This window comes from Ailuropoda melanoleuca, chromosome 20 (genome assembly GCF_002007445.2).
Source record: "Ailuropoda melanoleuca isolate Jingjing chromosome 20, ASM200744v2, whole genome shotgun sequence".
NCBI lineage: Eukaryota > Metazoa > Chordata > Mammalia > Carnivora > Ursidae > Ailuropoda > Ailuropoda melanoleuca.
The window spans coordinates 8,042,422-8,060,042 of NC_048237.1; the positions used below are offsets into that span (position 1 = coordinate 8,042,422).

Below are 17,621 nucleotides of genomic sequence, written 5' to 3' on the forward strand. Positions count from 1 at the left end.
TCCCCGCCGAGCTGGGAGCCTGATGTGGGACTCAATCCCAGGACTCTGGGATCATGACCTGAGCTGAAAGTAGACACTCAATCAACTGAGCCACCCAGGCGCCCCCAAAAATATCTTTTCCCATTCACTGACCTGCTTTCCACTCAGTGGTATTTTTTGCTGAAAACAATTTCTTGATTTTAATGATGTCCAATTTATCACTCTTTTCCCTTTGACATCAGTGATTTGAGTCCTGTTTAAAAAAGCTTTTCCAACCCCAATTCCTTGTACATATTCTTCAACGTTGTCTCCTAGAGGCTCCAAACTACCTTGAATTAATCTTATATATGGTGGAAGGCAGGGTCACGATTCATGTTTTCTATATAGATATCCAATTGGTTTCAGAAATATGTGTTGAAAAGACCATCCTTTTCTCACAGCAGTGATATCCTTGTCAGAAATCAGTTGGCTTATACATACATACAGGTAGTTTGTAGACTCTCTTCATTCTGTTTGATTGGTTTATTGTTCTGTTCTTGTATAATACTACCGTGTTTTTTAATACTTAAACCTTGTGCAATACTACATTGTCTTAACTGTGGCTTTATAATATGGAAATTCTCCAGCATGGCTCTACCTCAGGGGTTCTCAAACTCAGATTGACTGAGTTTAGGGCCAGATACTTCTTTGCTGTGGGGGCCTGTCTTGTGCACTGACCTCTCTGTGATTTCCTTCCTTCTGAGACATTGGTCTCTCAAATCCTGACTGCTTTGGTTGCTCTTGGGTACCTTCAAATATTATTTTGTTCTGTTTTCTTTTCTTATATTTTATTCAGCTTTTATAATTGCCCTTATAGGACAGTTGATCAGATATAAGCTTCTTCATAGTTCTGAAAGAGATTATTAACTTTTTGCCTAAGACTAAGTCTTGTATAACACGGTTTCAACTGGTTTTGACTCTTCCCAAATACAAGAACATTTGTAAATAAAAATAAAAAGATGAAAAAAATAAATAAAAAGATGAGTAAAGCATAGGGAAATGATAGTATCATTTAATTCTGACTTCTGCAATTTTCTTAAACGTCTATAAAATTGACATGATTTTAGTAAGTATACTTATGTATAATGATAGAATATATTAATATATCCTACTTAAGAACCTATTGAATTTTTCTCATTTCCTTCTAATACTGGTGATGGTTTACAAAAAGGTTTAAATCCCTGCTGAGCTGTTATGCCATAAATTGACTGCGTTTTGGGTCTTATTAAAAGATGGACTGCTTCATGGTTATAATGAATACAGTTTACTGCCAAAATTGATGACAGATAAAGCCAGTCATACAATCTATGTTGTTATACTTTTTTCTTCTATTTTAGCAGCAATATGGAAATCTGAGATTCAATTTATGTGCCAAAAATGAATAAATTAATAGAATTACCAGTGTCTTCATCTGTATGTGAAATGGTGATTTTATAGTCAAAATAAGCCATCAAGTATTGACAGGAAAAATCATTTTCTTATGTTTCAGAGAAAAATCTACACACTTGTCATGGCAGACTCGCAACATGGATGATATAATGGGATTAATAAGCAATACCATCTTTATATCTTGGTCATTGTCTTTTTCAGAAATGGAAAAATATCTTTAATTATATATATAACTAAAAGGCTTTATTATTATTTCCATAATATTACTTTTGATTAGGCATTCACTATAAATTTTAAATTGTAATTACTGACCTTTTATATCTTAACCAGGGAAAAAGAAGAACATATTCACTGTACTCCAAAATGCCTGGGTAGAGCAAGGTGGTTTTGTCCCTACATTAAAGTAACCAAGGCATGACCATGACCCAAGACAACCAGAAAATACGTGCCCTCCTCAAAGTGGGCCAGTGTTGGGTTCCTTTCTCAGGTGTTGGATAAAACAAGAGATAAACAGGTATACCATGAGGGCACAAAGAGCTCTGATACATGTAAAACATGACTTTGAGAGCCAGTGTGTCAAATAGTGTCACAAACATGATTTCCAAAGGCATTTCTCATTTAAAGGTTACCTGTTGGGCATTTTATACAAGGTTATGACAGTTTATGACGATAATATTTTTCAAAGTATTTTATGGCTCCAATGTTTTCTCACCTCACAAATATCTGATTGGGTCACAATCTTATAAGCCTCCTTGACAGTCATGGTTAGAATCTGATTTTAAAAAATATATTAAAAAAGAACATTTTAAGCATTCTACTATAAAAATTTCCTTTCAGCAATAAAGCACTAATGAATTTCAACATTTCATGTAAAATATAGCTTGTAATCAAGTAATTCAAATGATGAAATAATTATTTAATTTGGTTAAATAAAGCAATTAAATACTTTGATTTAAGAACCCATGTTAAAGACTATAGTTATGTAACCTAAATTATATTTACATATAAATTATATATATTTATAAATATATACATGCATATAATTTAAATATGTAATTCAATTTATACTTACAAAATGTAAATTATATATGTAATGTCATATTATTTATATGGATGTATGTGTATATGTATAAATGTGTACACATATATGTGTGTATATATTATAAAAAGTTGAGATAGATCTCAAAGAAGAATCTTTAGCATTAATCATCCAGATTTTGATCTATTTTAATAATGAATGGCTTTAGAGTTTTAGATTTCTTGTGGATGTTAAATAATTTTTAAAGAACTTTTCTTGGTAAAACTGAAAACAATATACAATTAATTTACAATTTTGTTTCTTAAACTTATTTTTAAGTATTCTATAAACACTGTCTCAGTGACTAACTTAAAAGCAAGAATAACTGCTATAACTTGAAAAATCACTACCTATAAAAATTCAAACTAAATCAAGGAATTTTGGAGCTGGGAAGCTGACATGAGTTATTTGAAAAAGTAAATAGCTTTTGATTTAAGCACCTTTCAGTTAGAGTATCAGTACTTCCAATTAATGCAACATTACGGAATAATATCGCATACATCCATTCTGAACAGTCACCGAACATAACGTATTCTTCTAGTTAATGGCAGGATTAAGTACCTGCCTTCCCCCAACAGGTTTACTTCATGAAAGACTGAAAACACAACAAAGTCTCAAAAGAAAGTCTTGGGAGAACAGACTATGACATTTCCTATTTACCAAAATGAGCATGCATTTGGGCTATATGCCTGGTTTTGGCTGTCACAAAATTTAAGTGATATAAAGATCACAATAAAATATTTTCCAAACAAGGGACTAATCGATACACCTATTTTAGAGATGTCTTCAAAATGTATTGCCCCTCTCCACTCCAAGGAGGATGAATTTAACCTTAATGTTGTAATAATTTCTAATGTTTTTCATTAATTGATTTTGACAATAGCTAGATTATAGAAATTCTTTGTAACATTCTTTGAGAGGAGGGAGTAAATATGGGAAATTTAATGTTTCACACTGTTAGCTTATGTTCTTCTTTTAAATAATTCACATAATTACCACAATTTTTAGTTGGTTTTGAATGTTTGGAAAATCCAAATTTAACTGTCTTAAAGAAGAATATTTAAGTCATATCCATAAGATAAGTATTTTAAACATAATGGAAATATTTAACGTATTCAAGTCCTATTTTTCTCTCAGCATTTGTCAATCAGTGTCACCCTGACAATATCCCAGAATGTATGCCAGTGATGCTAAGACATTAAAGACTTCCCTACTTTCATAAGAGCAAATTTAAAATTTTCTCCCAGAATAAATATTCAGCTACATCACAAAGTAATCTGATAATCTTCAGAGAAGAACTACTTTTATCTCTGGTTTCCAAAATTTGACAAACTATGCTGTGCAATATTCACACATTAGTTTGTGCTGCTCTGGCCCTACGACCACGATGATACCTCACATATTTCTAATTGCATGAAGCTCACAGATAAAAGCAAACTCAAAGCTGTTGGATATGTGATGAAGCACTGACCAATCCACAGCACAGGCCCTGAAGAAACCTAGTCGTTAACACCCTGGCTGTGTGCTCCCTAACAGGGCACTGTCTTGATTGACACTGCTATCACATTGTCCCACAGATTTCTCATATAAATGGATAAAGGGGTAAACAGGAGGCTGTACCAGAAGGGGCTCGTCAGGGGCACTGGTGGAGAGCTCAGCAGACGCCGTGCGGACGGTGCTGAGCCCAGTGAGGGAAACGTTGGAGAGCCTTCTCCTCCGCACGCCACTGCAGTTGTTGGGGATTTTAAATGCACATCTCTTATGGTAATTCAGACCGCATCCTGGAAAGAGAAAGTAAAAATGATTTTTTTCAATCATAAATTAAAAGCTCTTCTAGTATTAAATTATGCATTTTCAAAAATAGTACCGTTTCTTGAGGCTATTTGGAAATTCAAATTTTCTCTTGAGCTTCTTCTGATTTCTTTTCACATTTTGTAAATAGGGTGGGTTTTGAATTCTGATTCTGTTGGACAAGCTCAGCAACTACTCTAGTTATCATTTTTTAAACATGTTCTTTGGTATAATGGACTTGGGCTCTGAGGGATCCGGCAACAAAAACCCAAAGAGCTCACCTGAGGCATCTTTAACTGCCACAAGTTCTAATGTGAGTGGATGCATAAAGGACAGTTAATCACACTGTATCACAACTTTTGAACTACATTGATTTGAATCCTGGTTCCACATTTTTTTGTCCACATGACCTTGCATACCTCAGTTTTGCTGTCTATAAAATAGGGATAATAACTACTTTGTAGAATTGTAAAGAAAATATGTAAAATACCTTACATGGTAATTTCCACATGGTAGATAATTAGGAAGGCACCATTTTCTTTTCAATATTCCCATTACTCACTTTTCACATGAGAATCATGGGTACAAACTCCAGTCTGCCACTCTACATCTAAATGACCTTGCGTGGTGTGATTAACTTCCTAAACCTCTGCTCATTTCAACAAACATCTATTGAATGCTTACTAATCCAAATTCTGACTTAAGAAGCAAATGTTATTTTTAGTTTGTTGCCAAAATAACACAAAAGAAACAAATCTACAAAATACAGGGGATACGATATGAGTGTCAAGTTTCCCAGATCAGAGCAAATATGCTGAAGACAGGAAATGTAAAGAAATGAACAGAACAGAATCCATGCACCCAAAAAATTGCTGCAAGACATCTGAGGGAAAGAAGACATTATTGGAGAGGGCACAACATAAGCAGATAGTGTGTACGTTCCCGCATGTGATCGACTTGATTGGGGAAGGAAAGACCTTACCTTCACATTTGAGGCCTTGACGCACCAACCCCCACAGCATTTCTCCACAGTGATCACAGAAAGCTGGAGCTCTGTATGAATGAACAAAAAGAGCGTGGGGGCGAATCTGAAAGTCTTCAAAGGTGGCAGAAGCTGTAGAAATAGTAACATTGGAAAATAAGTCAAACGGATTCTCTGATCTGTAGATAATTAGTATACAGGATAATTAATATGCAAGTATGGATATAACTCTCTGGGCAAATCAGGAAAGATAAGATGCAACACTGCTTAGCATTAGCAGTGAGACTCCATTCTTTCCACCCACAGCTTTACCGCTCGCTGGTGGCCCTGCATAGCGTCTCTCACCTCTTCTTGCGAGTCAAAGTTTCAGGGCATTTTGGGAATAGGTAAAATGCAGAAGAAAGAATGAATGTGAAAGTATACTTCAGTCAGATTTACAAATACCTGATGTTACTTAAAAATATTTTGCTTTTTCTTCCCCAGAAAGGCAGTCAGAAATATTAAAGAAAAAAAAGCTGATGGATTGAATTTGACAGATCAGAAGATAAGATACGTGAATATGACCATGAAGAGGTACATCAGAAGGGTGGGGTCCCGCTGGAAGACAGATAAGAAATCTGAGCATCCTCTTCTTGGGGAGAAAGAGTTGTCTGAACTCTTAAGGCAATATAACCAAGCATTTATTATGACCTAAAAATAACTAAGTAGCCTCTTTAATAATACGTAAGAGGGACTTAAATACACACACTGGTGAATTCCAGTCCACTCCTTGAGAAATAACACTTTAGCAAATCATACTCACAATGTAGGGTACTTTTTGTTATCACATATTGTTACTTATTCTATATGGTACTGCTGCAAAGTATTGAAATTCATTACTTTTTAAATTGTATTTTTCCAAATGACATTTTTAACTGTGTTATAAAGGTAGTTTACGCTTTTTGTTGTTGTTCAAGTCAAGAAAGACACAGGGAATTGAAAGTAAAATATCACCCACCATCCCCAAACTCTAATGGGCAGGGCGTATGTCTTTCTAGATTTATTTGCATAGGTAGGCTAACGTTGAGCTTACCCAGGACAGTCGAGAGACTGCTGAGCTGGGAGTGACGCCTCACCTAATCATCATGAGCCTCAGTTTCTCAGACATAAAAAGAGAAGATCTGACTGATTGTTAACTTCTCCAAGCCCTAAGAGTTTACACTTCCATTAAAGTTAGGACCATATGCACTTGATTTCATATGGTTTTATTGAAAGAGAATTTGGTGGGCGGGGGGAGAAACTTGGGCCTTAAATATAGTGTTCTCGTCTGCCTCTCTGCCTTCTGGTTGCCTTCTTGCCTTACTTTTTCAACACACCTTTGTTAAGCACCTTCAGTGTTGTCAATGGTACCAATGGGGATAAGGACCTAAAGATGAGTAGGACATCTCTACAGAGCCTACCAAGCTAGCAAGGAAGATAGGTAAAAACAAACAAAAACCCGCCACAGTAAGTATAAAATGACTTCCAAGATTTAAAGAAACTACAAAATGAGGCCTATGATAATACATAGAAATAAAACTACGACCATAGGTGTCCTGGCCCCCAATTCACTGTCCTTTTCATCATACCAGCGTTAAGAGCTTATCTTCCCTATCTTCACCCAAAGAATTATGTCCAATAGCGCCATGCCGTGGGGAATAAATATTTGCAGTGTTCCTATTACTGTCTTGGAGAGCAGGCTATAGGCTAACAAATCACTCACTGAGTGTACTTAGGAAGTGCTTACCTTGTTAACTCAAGTGTGCAAGGTGTAACAGAGTGCACACTGAAAATGTAGGCCATTCATCTCTGCTAGGTAGGTGTCCAAAATTATAAGGACAACTCTGAGGGTATCATATCCCTCAGGGCAACTGATAATATAGTCAACATGCAGGAAAGTGAATCATTTCCAGCAGAAAGAATATTACTGATGGTTCACAGGACATACAACAGGACCACAATAAAAGACTGAAAATTTTAATGGGTTGATTCCTCTTGGAGCCTTGAAGAAAAGCACTTTATTCCAAATTAATGTGCTTTATTGTTGAAAATCAACTTAATAAAATTATTACTTTTACTCAGTTGGAAAGATAATTAAAATAACAAGAATAATTAGGAATTATTGAGCTCCTTACATTGGATAGTATGCTAAGAGATTCAAGTGTGGGAAGAAGAAACTGATCAAAGAACCACAAACAACCACACACCAACACTGCCTACATGAAGTTCTGACTAGTGTTAGCATTCTTTATAAAAAGGATTTCAACTGAAATAAGTTTGAGAAATTGCATATCAGTAAAAGAGTATGATTTGGGTACCAATCATCTACTTTTGTGCTTTGGTCAAAACACATTTAATTTGGGGATAGTAAATTCTCTTTAAAACTGAGCTCTCTTATGGAAAAAATTTGTTTTTAATATATCAAAGAAAATACTTGTGCCAATCGTTAACTCCTTGCCTCTTCTTTCCCCTCCCCCTAAAAAGTCACCCCTCAGGACCAAACAACTATGACGATACTATAATGCCAATTAGTTAATAATTACTGTAGTTTTCAAAATAAGGAACATTAGTATTTGAAAATACGAATACTAAGCTGTGCACTCAGATATTTTTGAATTAATCAGAAAACATATAAATAATTAAGCTGAAGATTTTCAATGACCACACTCCTTCTCCACCCCCACCCATATATGTCAGGTAAGTTTGTTTTTTCACTTTTTGAAGGGGATTAACATTCATAAGCAGTTAGCACCCTTGACTTATCTTTAAATGCCATTTTCTAAAGTTCAATTTTAATATTCTCCTGTTAATTTTGGAATAATTAAATACATTTTTTTAAATAAAACTACCAAGTGTGGGGAGGTTGTACATCCATTTGAAATCAAAGCACAACATCCATTCATTATGAATTTACCTGTTCTGCACCCTGGGGGAAATCAGCATTAGCTGAGTGTATGCATGCCATCTTGCCTAATCACAAAATTGCACTTCAGAGATAATCACTTAGCACAGGAAAACAAAGTGAATGCTGTAATTCCATTTCACTTAAGTTTTGGAATCAAAATGGACAGATAAGAGTAGGAATATTAAAGTGTCTAGAGACTCCAAGAGAGGAACAATGTGCTATCTGTCAGTTTGTCATAATCAATCAACCGACCTAAATTAAAAGCATGTGACAGGGCTACAAACTAAGCACAATGGGCCCCTTACACTGGTATTTGTGTCTCTTTGATTTGCTCTATTCAAAGTCTATTGTTATATACCAGTGTGCAGGAGAGGAGAAAATGACATGCTTTCCTTAGTCACTGAGCATTTGAAACAGGTAATTGAGCCAAAAACTCTAAAATAATCAGTAGTTCTTTTAAGGTTCATTATGAATTGTTGCACAAAATGGAATAAACTGTTTGGTTAGCATACAGAAGAAATGAGGCTTCTGAAGCAAAATACATCATCTCTGGAGGTCAAAATTATTTGCATAATAAAATAAAATAATGTCAGCTCCTCCAAGATTTTCAGTAATTTTTTTTATTGGTAATTTTGGCAATTTGGGAGAAGCATTAACTCTTTCCGGCATCAACAATTTGGGACAGATATAAGAGAAAAGGTTAACACACTGCAAGTAGCATCTCTTTCTGTTTTTCACAAGCAATCTAGGAAGTAGATATTTTTATCCCTACTTTACAAATGAGAAAACGGAGTCTCTGAGAAATTAAGGAGCTGTACTGGTAACATAGGATCTTGATTCAGACAAGTCTTCACAGCTGAACCATACAAATTCTCTAAGCTGCTCTAGATCAAATCATATTTCTCTGCCCATTAAAACACTGCATCTTTATTTTATGAAACACTAGAAAAGATTTTTAAAAAGTGTAATTAAATATAACACACTAATCTTGTATCATGCATCCTTATCTCAGAGATGCAAAAGATACTGGAGAGAAAAAAAGTCCATGAAATAATCATAGAATGAAATTTGTGATCAACTATCCTTTCAATATGCTTTCTGCATGGATTCCATTTTTTGAAATCCTTCTGCCTCCAAACAAATAGGAGTTAGTAACAATAATTGGTTTTTAAATTGTCACAAAATCAAAGGTAATGCATCACTAACAGCCAGTTGGAATTTAGCGTCCACGTGATACCCAGTGTTGCCATATTCAATTGGTAAGTCTCTCCAAAAGCAAAACATTATGAAGTTTTTTTAAAGCTGTTAAGATTTGTTGTAGATAAATTTGCTTTTTCCTTAACCTCCAGAATACTGCAAATAGCTTCTGGATGTCATTCTCACATAAATACAAAACACTCATCAGTTTTAAGGCTAAGAAACCATTATGTTCTTTAACATCCCATCATTTATCCAGGCACACACATAATGGATATACATAAATCATCCTCTGGTCCTTGAGAGCTTCCATTGGTGGAATGATGCCTCCTCACAAATCAGTCTGTTGCATTTGTGAATATCTCAAATTAGTAGAAAGATTTTTTTATCCTGAGACCCAAACACTCTTCTGTAACTTAGACATGGTCCATATCTTTCATAAATTAGCTTGCGGAGGTCAAGTGGTCCTAATATCTTCAAGCATAGAGTTGACTGATTTTAGTTTTACTGAAGTATCTACAACCTAAGTAATGTAGTAATGTTTGAAATAGAAAAAGGACAAGGAACAGTATCTGTTGTTGAAGGTTCAAAGTCAAAGTAAGGATGACAGATCCATAATAATAATAGTAAATGCAGAGATGGAAACACAAAAGAAAGGGTGACTAGACCTGCCTGGATCTATCAGGGAAAGCTTCCTCAAGGACAGACACTGAGTAGAACCAAAGGATGAAGTGTATTGTATTTTGAAAAATAGAGAACGTGATTAAGAGGGAACATTTTTATATAGTCTGATTTTATTTCATTATAGACAATTTATAGGATTAGCTACATATTTCTTAATAATCATAATTACAGTGAGTTCTTGAGATTTCATCTTTGGTGCACTGTCAGGACAGTTATAGCAAAGGGTCTCCCAACTGTCTATGCGGCAGGTACCTGAAGGATGACAGCAGATCATTTTGATGCTATTGTGGCCCAGATATTTGACAGTGCTTGTAAAATTAAGCTTGCATATGTCTGTACTACCTCTGACCCCGTACACACACATCTACATATACACCCTACGGCTGGTCATTTCTTTCTGCTTCTTCATTTGTCCCAGTCTCTCCGAGTCATGTTTGTATTAGATTCTCCCTTTGAAGAAATGAGATGGGAATTTCCATTTTTGACTCATATCTGACCAGAAAAACGTTAGTGAGGTGCAATGATGGGAACTTGGAAAGCTATGAATATCCCAGAGATTATAGCAGCCAAGAGAAAAAAACCATAAAATGTATTTAGTTATGTTGATTAGGCAGTTCAGAAAGTTCTGGGAAAATATTTTATAAGTCCATGGCCAGAGACCCTTAAAAAAAAATATGGCTCCAAGAGGAATGGTCTCTCAAGCCAGACTGATAGCACAAAAACAAGTTACCCTAATTAGGAAGAAAAAGGGGTGGGAGGTAGAGAAACTGACATAACGGCCCAGGGAACTCTCTGACAAGCTCATACTGAAAATGAAAATGCATCAGCTACAGAAGGAGCAGCACAGAGTCCAGGGAAGGCAAATGGTGGTTCCGGCCAGTAAGAGCCACCCCAAGAAGACTAACAGAAAGAAAAAGCCGAAGCTTTGAAAAAGCCTGAAACAGAACAAAAGACCTTGTAGCCGTGTTAAATGTGGAAAGGATGAAGCCGAGATAGTCCTGAACCATCAAAAAAACACAGTTTAATGTTAACAAACAAAATAGAAAAAGCTGAATTTTTCAGTTGTAATTCTTTCCCTATCTTTTCTAGCAGAAGACGACTACTTTCAAACAACAAAAAATTAGAAGAACAAATATATTTGGGAAGAAAATAGAGTAGATGAACAAAGATTATCTAAGGGCTTTAAATGAACTATTTTAAATAGGCCATAATAAATTATACATGAGGGCTCAGGCGCCTGGGTGGCTCAGTTCCCACATGGGCTCCCTGCTCAGCGGGGAGCCTGCTTCTCCCTCTGACCCTCCCCCCTTTCATGCTCTCTCTCTCTCACTCATTTTCTCTCAAATAAATAAATACAATCTTTAAAAAAAAATTATACATGAGGGCTCAAAGTTCATTCTTTTTTTTTTTTTTTTAAGATTTTATTTATTTATTTGACACAGAGAGAGAGACAGCCAGTGAGAGAGGGAACACAAGTAGGGGGAGTGGGAGAGGAAGAAGCAGGCTCCTAGCCAAGGAACCTGATGTGGGGCTCGATCCCAGAACACCGGGATCACACCCTGAGCCAAAGGCAGACGCTTAACAACTGCACCAGCCAGGTGCCCCAAAATTCATTCTTAATCTTAAAACGTCTACCACAATATTCTTCCAGAATATTCTAACAAAATCTTATTGGGCTTAAGGAAATTATTTTGAAGGCCTTCTGTAAGAAAAACAGAAAATATTCTGATACAAATGGAAAAGTTTAAAAGGGGAGAAAAGAAGAAATTCAGCCCTAGTTAATATCAGAATATTCTATAAAACTATGATATTTTTATTAAAAATGTACTGGCTGTGCATACGACAAAAGAGAGATAAAAAAGACAGGTCCTGAGAGCATAGTAATCCACTCCATGTATGAATTTAAAATATGATAGAGGAAATATTATAAATCATTGCAGCCGGAGAACACTAAACAAATGATTAACAATTAGTTACTTGGGGGAAAATATAATTTAGAAGCTCATTTCCTACATTATCGGAAATATTACATTTTTATATAATATTATAAATTACAAATAATTCATAACTTATTTATAACTCATAAAATATATTTTGTATTATTTCCTATATTACAAGAAATAGTCCTGTAACATAGGAAATGGGGAAACACGGTAAATTTCCTGTTACATGTGTATATACAAATATACATACATATATATACGTGTGATATTATATATGTTACACCTAATGAATAAAAAGTTCAAATAAAACATCAACCTGAAGAAAACAGAAGTGAATGCTCCTCAAATCTAGAAAAGAAAAACGACTTCAGAAAGTAAGAGGAGCTCATAAATCTTAATAGTGATGGAAGAAATTGAATGAGAAAGTTCATGAACATGATCAGGTAGCAGGCACTACTAGTTAACTTGCCAAAAGGGTCATAATGATGGTCTCTTTTTTCAAGCATAGTTACAATAGGTTTATTTATGATAATTCCATAAAGCTAGGTCACAGAAAGCTAATTATGTTAATACCTTCAGGTATTTAGAATATAACCACTAACATACAAGGAGAGCCCCCTATGCATTGTTAGACACCAGACATACAGGTGGCAAGGCCTATGTTCTATTATGAAAATTGGGAAAGTCGGCATGTATTCATTCTTGCTCAGAAAGAAGTAAGTCCTTCTTCTTTTTCTCTGGTTAACCAGAAGCAAACAGCAAGACAGTAGGAGTGTTTGATGGCAGGGCTACAACCCTGCTCAGGAAGAAGTTTAGGACCTGTTCACGAAGCAGGAACAAACCAGGAGAGTTACACTTAATAATGCCTGAGTGACTGCCCCTTTGTTTCCCTCCCAAGCAACGGCACTCTCTGGTTTTTCCAGAACAGCTGCTTTAGAAGCGGCATGACTTCTTCCTGGAAGGTGCTACCAGGATGAAACAGATACAAAATAGAACCCCATGTCACTAAAGGCTAACTATAAGGCAAAGCTACCCTATTCCATCCATCTCCATACTGAGAAGTCTACCAGGAACAGTCCCCTCAACATACTTCTTGCTCCAGCCACTACTGATGTATGTATGCTTCCATGTCTTTCACCCAAACCTTTGCTTTGTTTAGCATGTGGCTACCCCAGGTAGCTAACTGTACTCAACCCCAAACTCAGCTCAGTAACACCTGCTCTGGGAATCCTTTTGTGATACAACCACCAGCACCTGATGTAAAATGTCCTCTTTGTTCTGATTAGCCCCTGGGCACACTTGGGTTATAAAATGTATCACTCTATACTGCAATCACCTTCCTAACCCCTTTATCTGTTCATGTCCCACATCACAGATTGCTGGAGGATTGAGATCATACCTGCTCTTACTTTACATGCACATATTAATGATCAATTAATAGGATTTAACCATGGTTGAATAAATAAAGCAATGCCTTCAAAACTCATATGCTTGTCTGCAGATCCCAGGTTCTACATTTTATGAAGTCCCAGCAATCTGTAAATGCGGTATCTGAAGTTTAAAAGCAAAGCCTGTCAAAACCATACTTTGGATCACATTTTAAAAAGAGTCTAGCAATGCTTTTCAGAGATGTCCTTGCTAGATCCTTACTACTGTAAAGGCAGTATGGTGTAGTAGCAATGAAAACCATGGATACAGAGTCAGAGCAGACCTGGCTACTGATCCTGGTCATAGCAAATGAGTGACCCTGGGTAAGTCACAGTTCACCTCTCTGAACTTCAGTCTCCCTAACTATTAAACTGGCCTAGTAAAGCTCATCTGACTGGGCTGTGAGGAAGACACAAAGTAACCAACATCGGTGGTGGTTATTTCAAGAATGTCTTGGCATAATTTAGATTAACACTGCAGGTTTTGTAATCCAGAAGACCTGGGTTTGAATCCCAGTTATTATTATTATTTAAAATTATTACTGTCACCATCAATATTAATAGAAGGCATTTTAAATGCTGTTTTTAAATCTATTACCAATCCATAGCACTTAAAAAATCCAAGGGCTTTAAAAACTATTACTGCCTGTTCCCTCTATTACCTTATCAAGAATATGTTTCCACTCCAGAGGAAATTGCTTTTCTATCTACTGTTCTGGTTAACACTAATTAAATGGAGCTAAGCCCATAGGACTGTGTCTAGTTCCTTCTCTAAAATGAATCAATTAACAGTTGGGAATTGCCGTGGGGAAAGAAGGGTCACCATATCCTGATGTGACTGAATGACAAATGCCACAGCTGGAAAGAGATTAGAGAGCATCTCAGGTCAAGAAAGAACATAAATGGTTGCCCCATGTGTCCAACATAGAGGAAAAAGAAAATTAAGTAAAAATGTCATGGAGTCAAATTCTAGCTAATGAGTGCAGGCTCTGCAGGCACCCTGAATGAGGGAAAGAAAGGTCAAGTCTGTTTCTTAGAAAGCTCCAGCGCATACAGGAAACGTTATACCTTTAAAAGGATAATGACCTCATTTACATGAGGAACACCCGCATACAAACCGCCCTTTAGACTCTTTACAAAAGGCTGGTAGACAAGGCTGGTACAGTACAATCTGAAATGCTCTGATAGGCAGCAGGGTTTCTGGCAACAAATGTCATCACTGTTGTCAAGGACATTTGCACACAGAGACACCAGACTGAGGTCCTCGATGCTTTGCTTCAAGTTTTAAGTCTCTCTGTACCTTTTGTAGAAACAGATGCTTACTTTTGATTCATGAACAACAGAACCCTTAAAAGCTGTGAAAGCTGCTGGGTATTCGCACTGCAGGAGAGCAAGAGTACAGTGCGGGCTGAACCGAATGCGGGCTTGCTGCACACAGGAATCCTCTGGTTATGGCTCAGGGCACCAAGACAAGGGGGCGTGCTGCTGAGGAACGCCCTGCCTCCTTTGTGAAGAACTGGGCTCACTGATCCACTGGTCTACCCTGGCTCACCAGAATAAGAGCTTGAGCCACTGAAAATCTGAGTTGATGCTTTTTAGTCAGGTGTATGGAGGTACAATTTACACTAAGTAAAATCCACACTTTTTTTGTGTATAGTTTTGATAAACATGTAATGATGAGACTGATGAGGGAAGAGGAGGCAAGCGGAGGACAAAGCAGAAGCTGACATCCCACCCCAAAACCCCCACCCCCATGAGATATATGTGACATTCCTCAGGCACTGCTGGCTGCCCTAAAGCTAAGGAAAGGAAAAACAAATAGTTAAACTTACAGAGATCACAATCCTGCAAGACAGGAGTCTCCCTCAGTTTACAAATGTCTTAGCAATCTACAAGAACAAAGCATTTCCATCAATAACCTAGCTTCTAGAAGGAAATGTAGGTAGAATTAAATGTCCTTATAACCTGCAGCCCATTGACAGATACTTGAAGTGGGCAGAATGTAATGTTCCTCCAGGAAGCTCCCAACTGTCTTCATGTTAATCCCTTGCTAGAGGGAAAAATAACCTTGACAATGGCAAGGCCTCAGGTATCCTGTGAGTCTTCTTTAACATATGAAAATCCTTTTGAAACCTCCCTTTTCCTTACCTCCCGCAACCCCATAGTATATAATCAGCCACCCCTCACAGCCCCAGGGCAGCAGTCCTTTCTGCCCACAGGTCCTGTCCCGTGCTTTAATAAACCACCATTTTACCAAAGATACCTCAAGAATTCTTTCTTGGTTGTTGGCCCCAGGCCTCACCCTACTGAACCTCCCCCAAATTTCAAAACCCCAACATAACTAACACCATAATCGAGATATGCACCAATTTTATCAACTCCTCCGAAATTGCCCTGTGCCACTGTAGACAATCCCCTCCTCACCCCCACTCCTCTCCCCAGGCAACCACTGATCTATTTTCTGTCCCCTTTCCAAAATGTCATATAAATGTAGCCTTTTGAGTATAGCTTCTATCAGCATAATGCATTTGAAATTCATGCATGCTGTGTGTGAATCTGTAGTTCACTCCTGTTTATGGCTGAGTTGTATCCCACATGGTTGATATGCTACAGCCTGCTTACCAACTCCCCAGGTGAATCCTTTAAACAGACCATCAGTTTATCCATTTACCCAGGCAAAGATTGAGGGTGGTAGGGATGTAGGGTCCAGAGCCCAGGTTCCAGTGGGAAGGCAGAGGCGGAAAGGAATGTTTGTGATCAGTCCAGGACATCCATAACATAGGGACTTCACTGTTGAAAACAACTTTTTTGCAACACTGGACAGCATACGACTTTGGGAGGAGATAAGGTGGCTTCACTGCTATTTCCAGCTACCACTTAGAAGCTGCAGGATCTCCCTGTACCTCATTTCCCTCATCTTTTTTTTTTTTTAAGATTTTATTTATTTATTTGACAGAGAGAGAGTACACAGGGAGAGTGGGGGAGGGAGAAGCTCTTCAGGGAGTCCAACACGGGGCTCGATCCCAGGACCCTGGGATCATGACCCGAGCCAAAGGCAGATGCCCAATGACTGAGCCACCCAGGCGCCCAGCAAAATACATTTCTGATAAAGGACTTGCACCTAGACTATGTTAAAAACTATCAACAATATTAAGAGAAGAACCAAAAACATAGCTTTGAAAGACAGTTGATCAAAGAATCTAATGTAGATGGTAAATAAGCAAATGAAACCCAGTTTATTGTGGGTACGTTGTAGGTTCAGTGGGCTTTGGTACATTAGTTTGGAACTATTATCTCCACTTATGATATTCTTTCAGTACCAAAATCATTCTTCTAAATATTTAATTTACAAATTAATATGTTTGGGGACATAACTCATATACAGGTCTTTCTATACTCATATTAGGAACTTATATCACATTCCACCTTTGTAAATGAAATCACACAAACTTTGGTCCTACTTAAGAAAATATTTTGGGAAATCATCATCACCAATTTTTAGAAAACACCACAAGTAATTGCAGATTATGATTTTTAATCTAAAATTAACTCTGTTTGGACAAGCTTTAATTAATTTTGTGCAACAACATTCATGTTTTGAATATCAAAATGCTCTGCATGTGTATGGTAAGTGAATTATTATTGCAATTTTGTTCATTTACTCATTCAATATACATTTTATTCTCATATAGTACTATTATAGTCATACCTGAATTTCAGCATTTAATTCCACTTTCTCTCCAGTTCTAAATGGCAAACCCCAAAGTCATTATTATTTAAAGCAACAAAGGGTTAATTTTATCAGCACATAAATTCTAAACAAGCTATCTAGTGATTTCAGGACAACAGAGGATAAAGAGCATAGGGAAAAACTGTTTAAAAGAAGATAGATGTAAATTTTTATATAAATTTGATGTTTCCTGTTGTGGTTTTAGGTAGTAATGTTTTTCCAGTGAGATATACCAGCACTGAGAGGTAGACGGACAAAGTAGTTTTCAAATTATATTGGCAATGCTTGAAATTCGGATAGTAGCTCCTTTCCTAGTCTGGAGGAACAGTCTCCTGTGACTGAGTATTCCACGTGATGGCAGAGCTCACTCTGTGCTGGGCATGTAGATAACATGCAGGCAGAAAGGACTGTGTTATTCAATACAGTGCAATGGGTTAAGATGGTCAGTTCTGGAGCAAG

The 17,621-nt window shown here is 36.9% G+C and overlaps 1 protein-coding gene across 6 annotated transcripts in view; it reads right to left on the reverse strand.

Moving 5' to 3' along the window:
- The window catches only part of PRKD1 (protein kinase D1), a 310,715-nt gene that overhangs the window by 74,610 nt on the left and 218,484 nt on the right, over positions 1 to 17,621 (reverse strand). For 4 of the 6 annotated variants that reach the window (XM_034648656.1, XM_034648654.1, XM_034648657.1 and 1 more), the window contains exons 3-4: positions 5,259 to 5,390; positions 4,106 to 4,266 (exon numbers count right to left, since the gene is read on the reverse strand). In XM_034648656.1, the coding sequence (XP_034504547.1) occupies positions 4,106 to 4,266; positions 5,259 to 5,390 (293 nt within the window). Of the gene's footprint in view, positions 1 to 2,119; positions 2,180 to 4,105; positions 4,267 to 5,258; positions 5,391 to 17,621 lie in introns of all 6 variants that reach the window. The other 2 variants (XM_034648653.1, XM_034648652.1) reach the window with 1 other exon arrangement.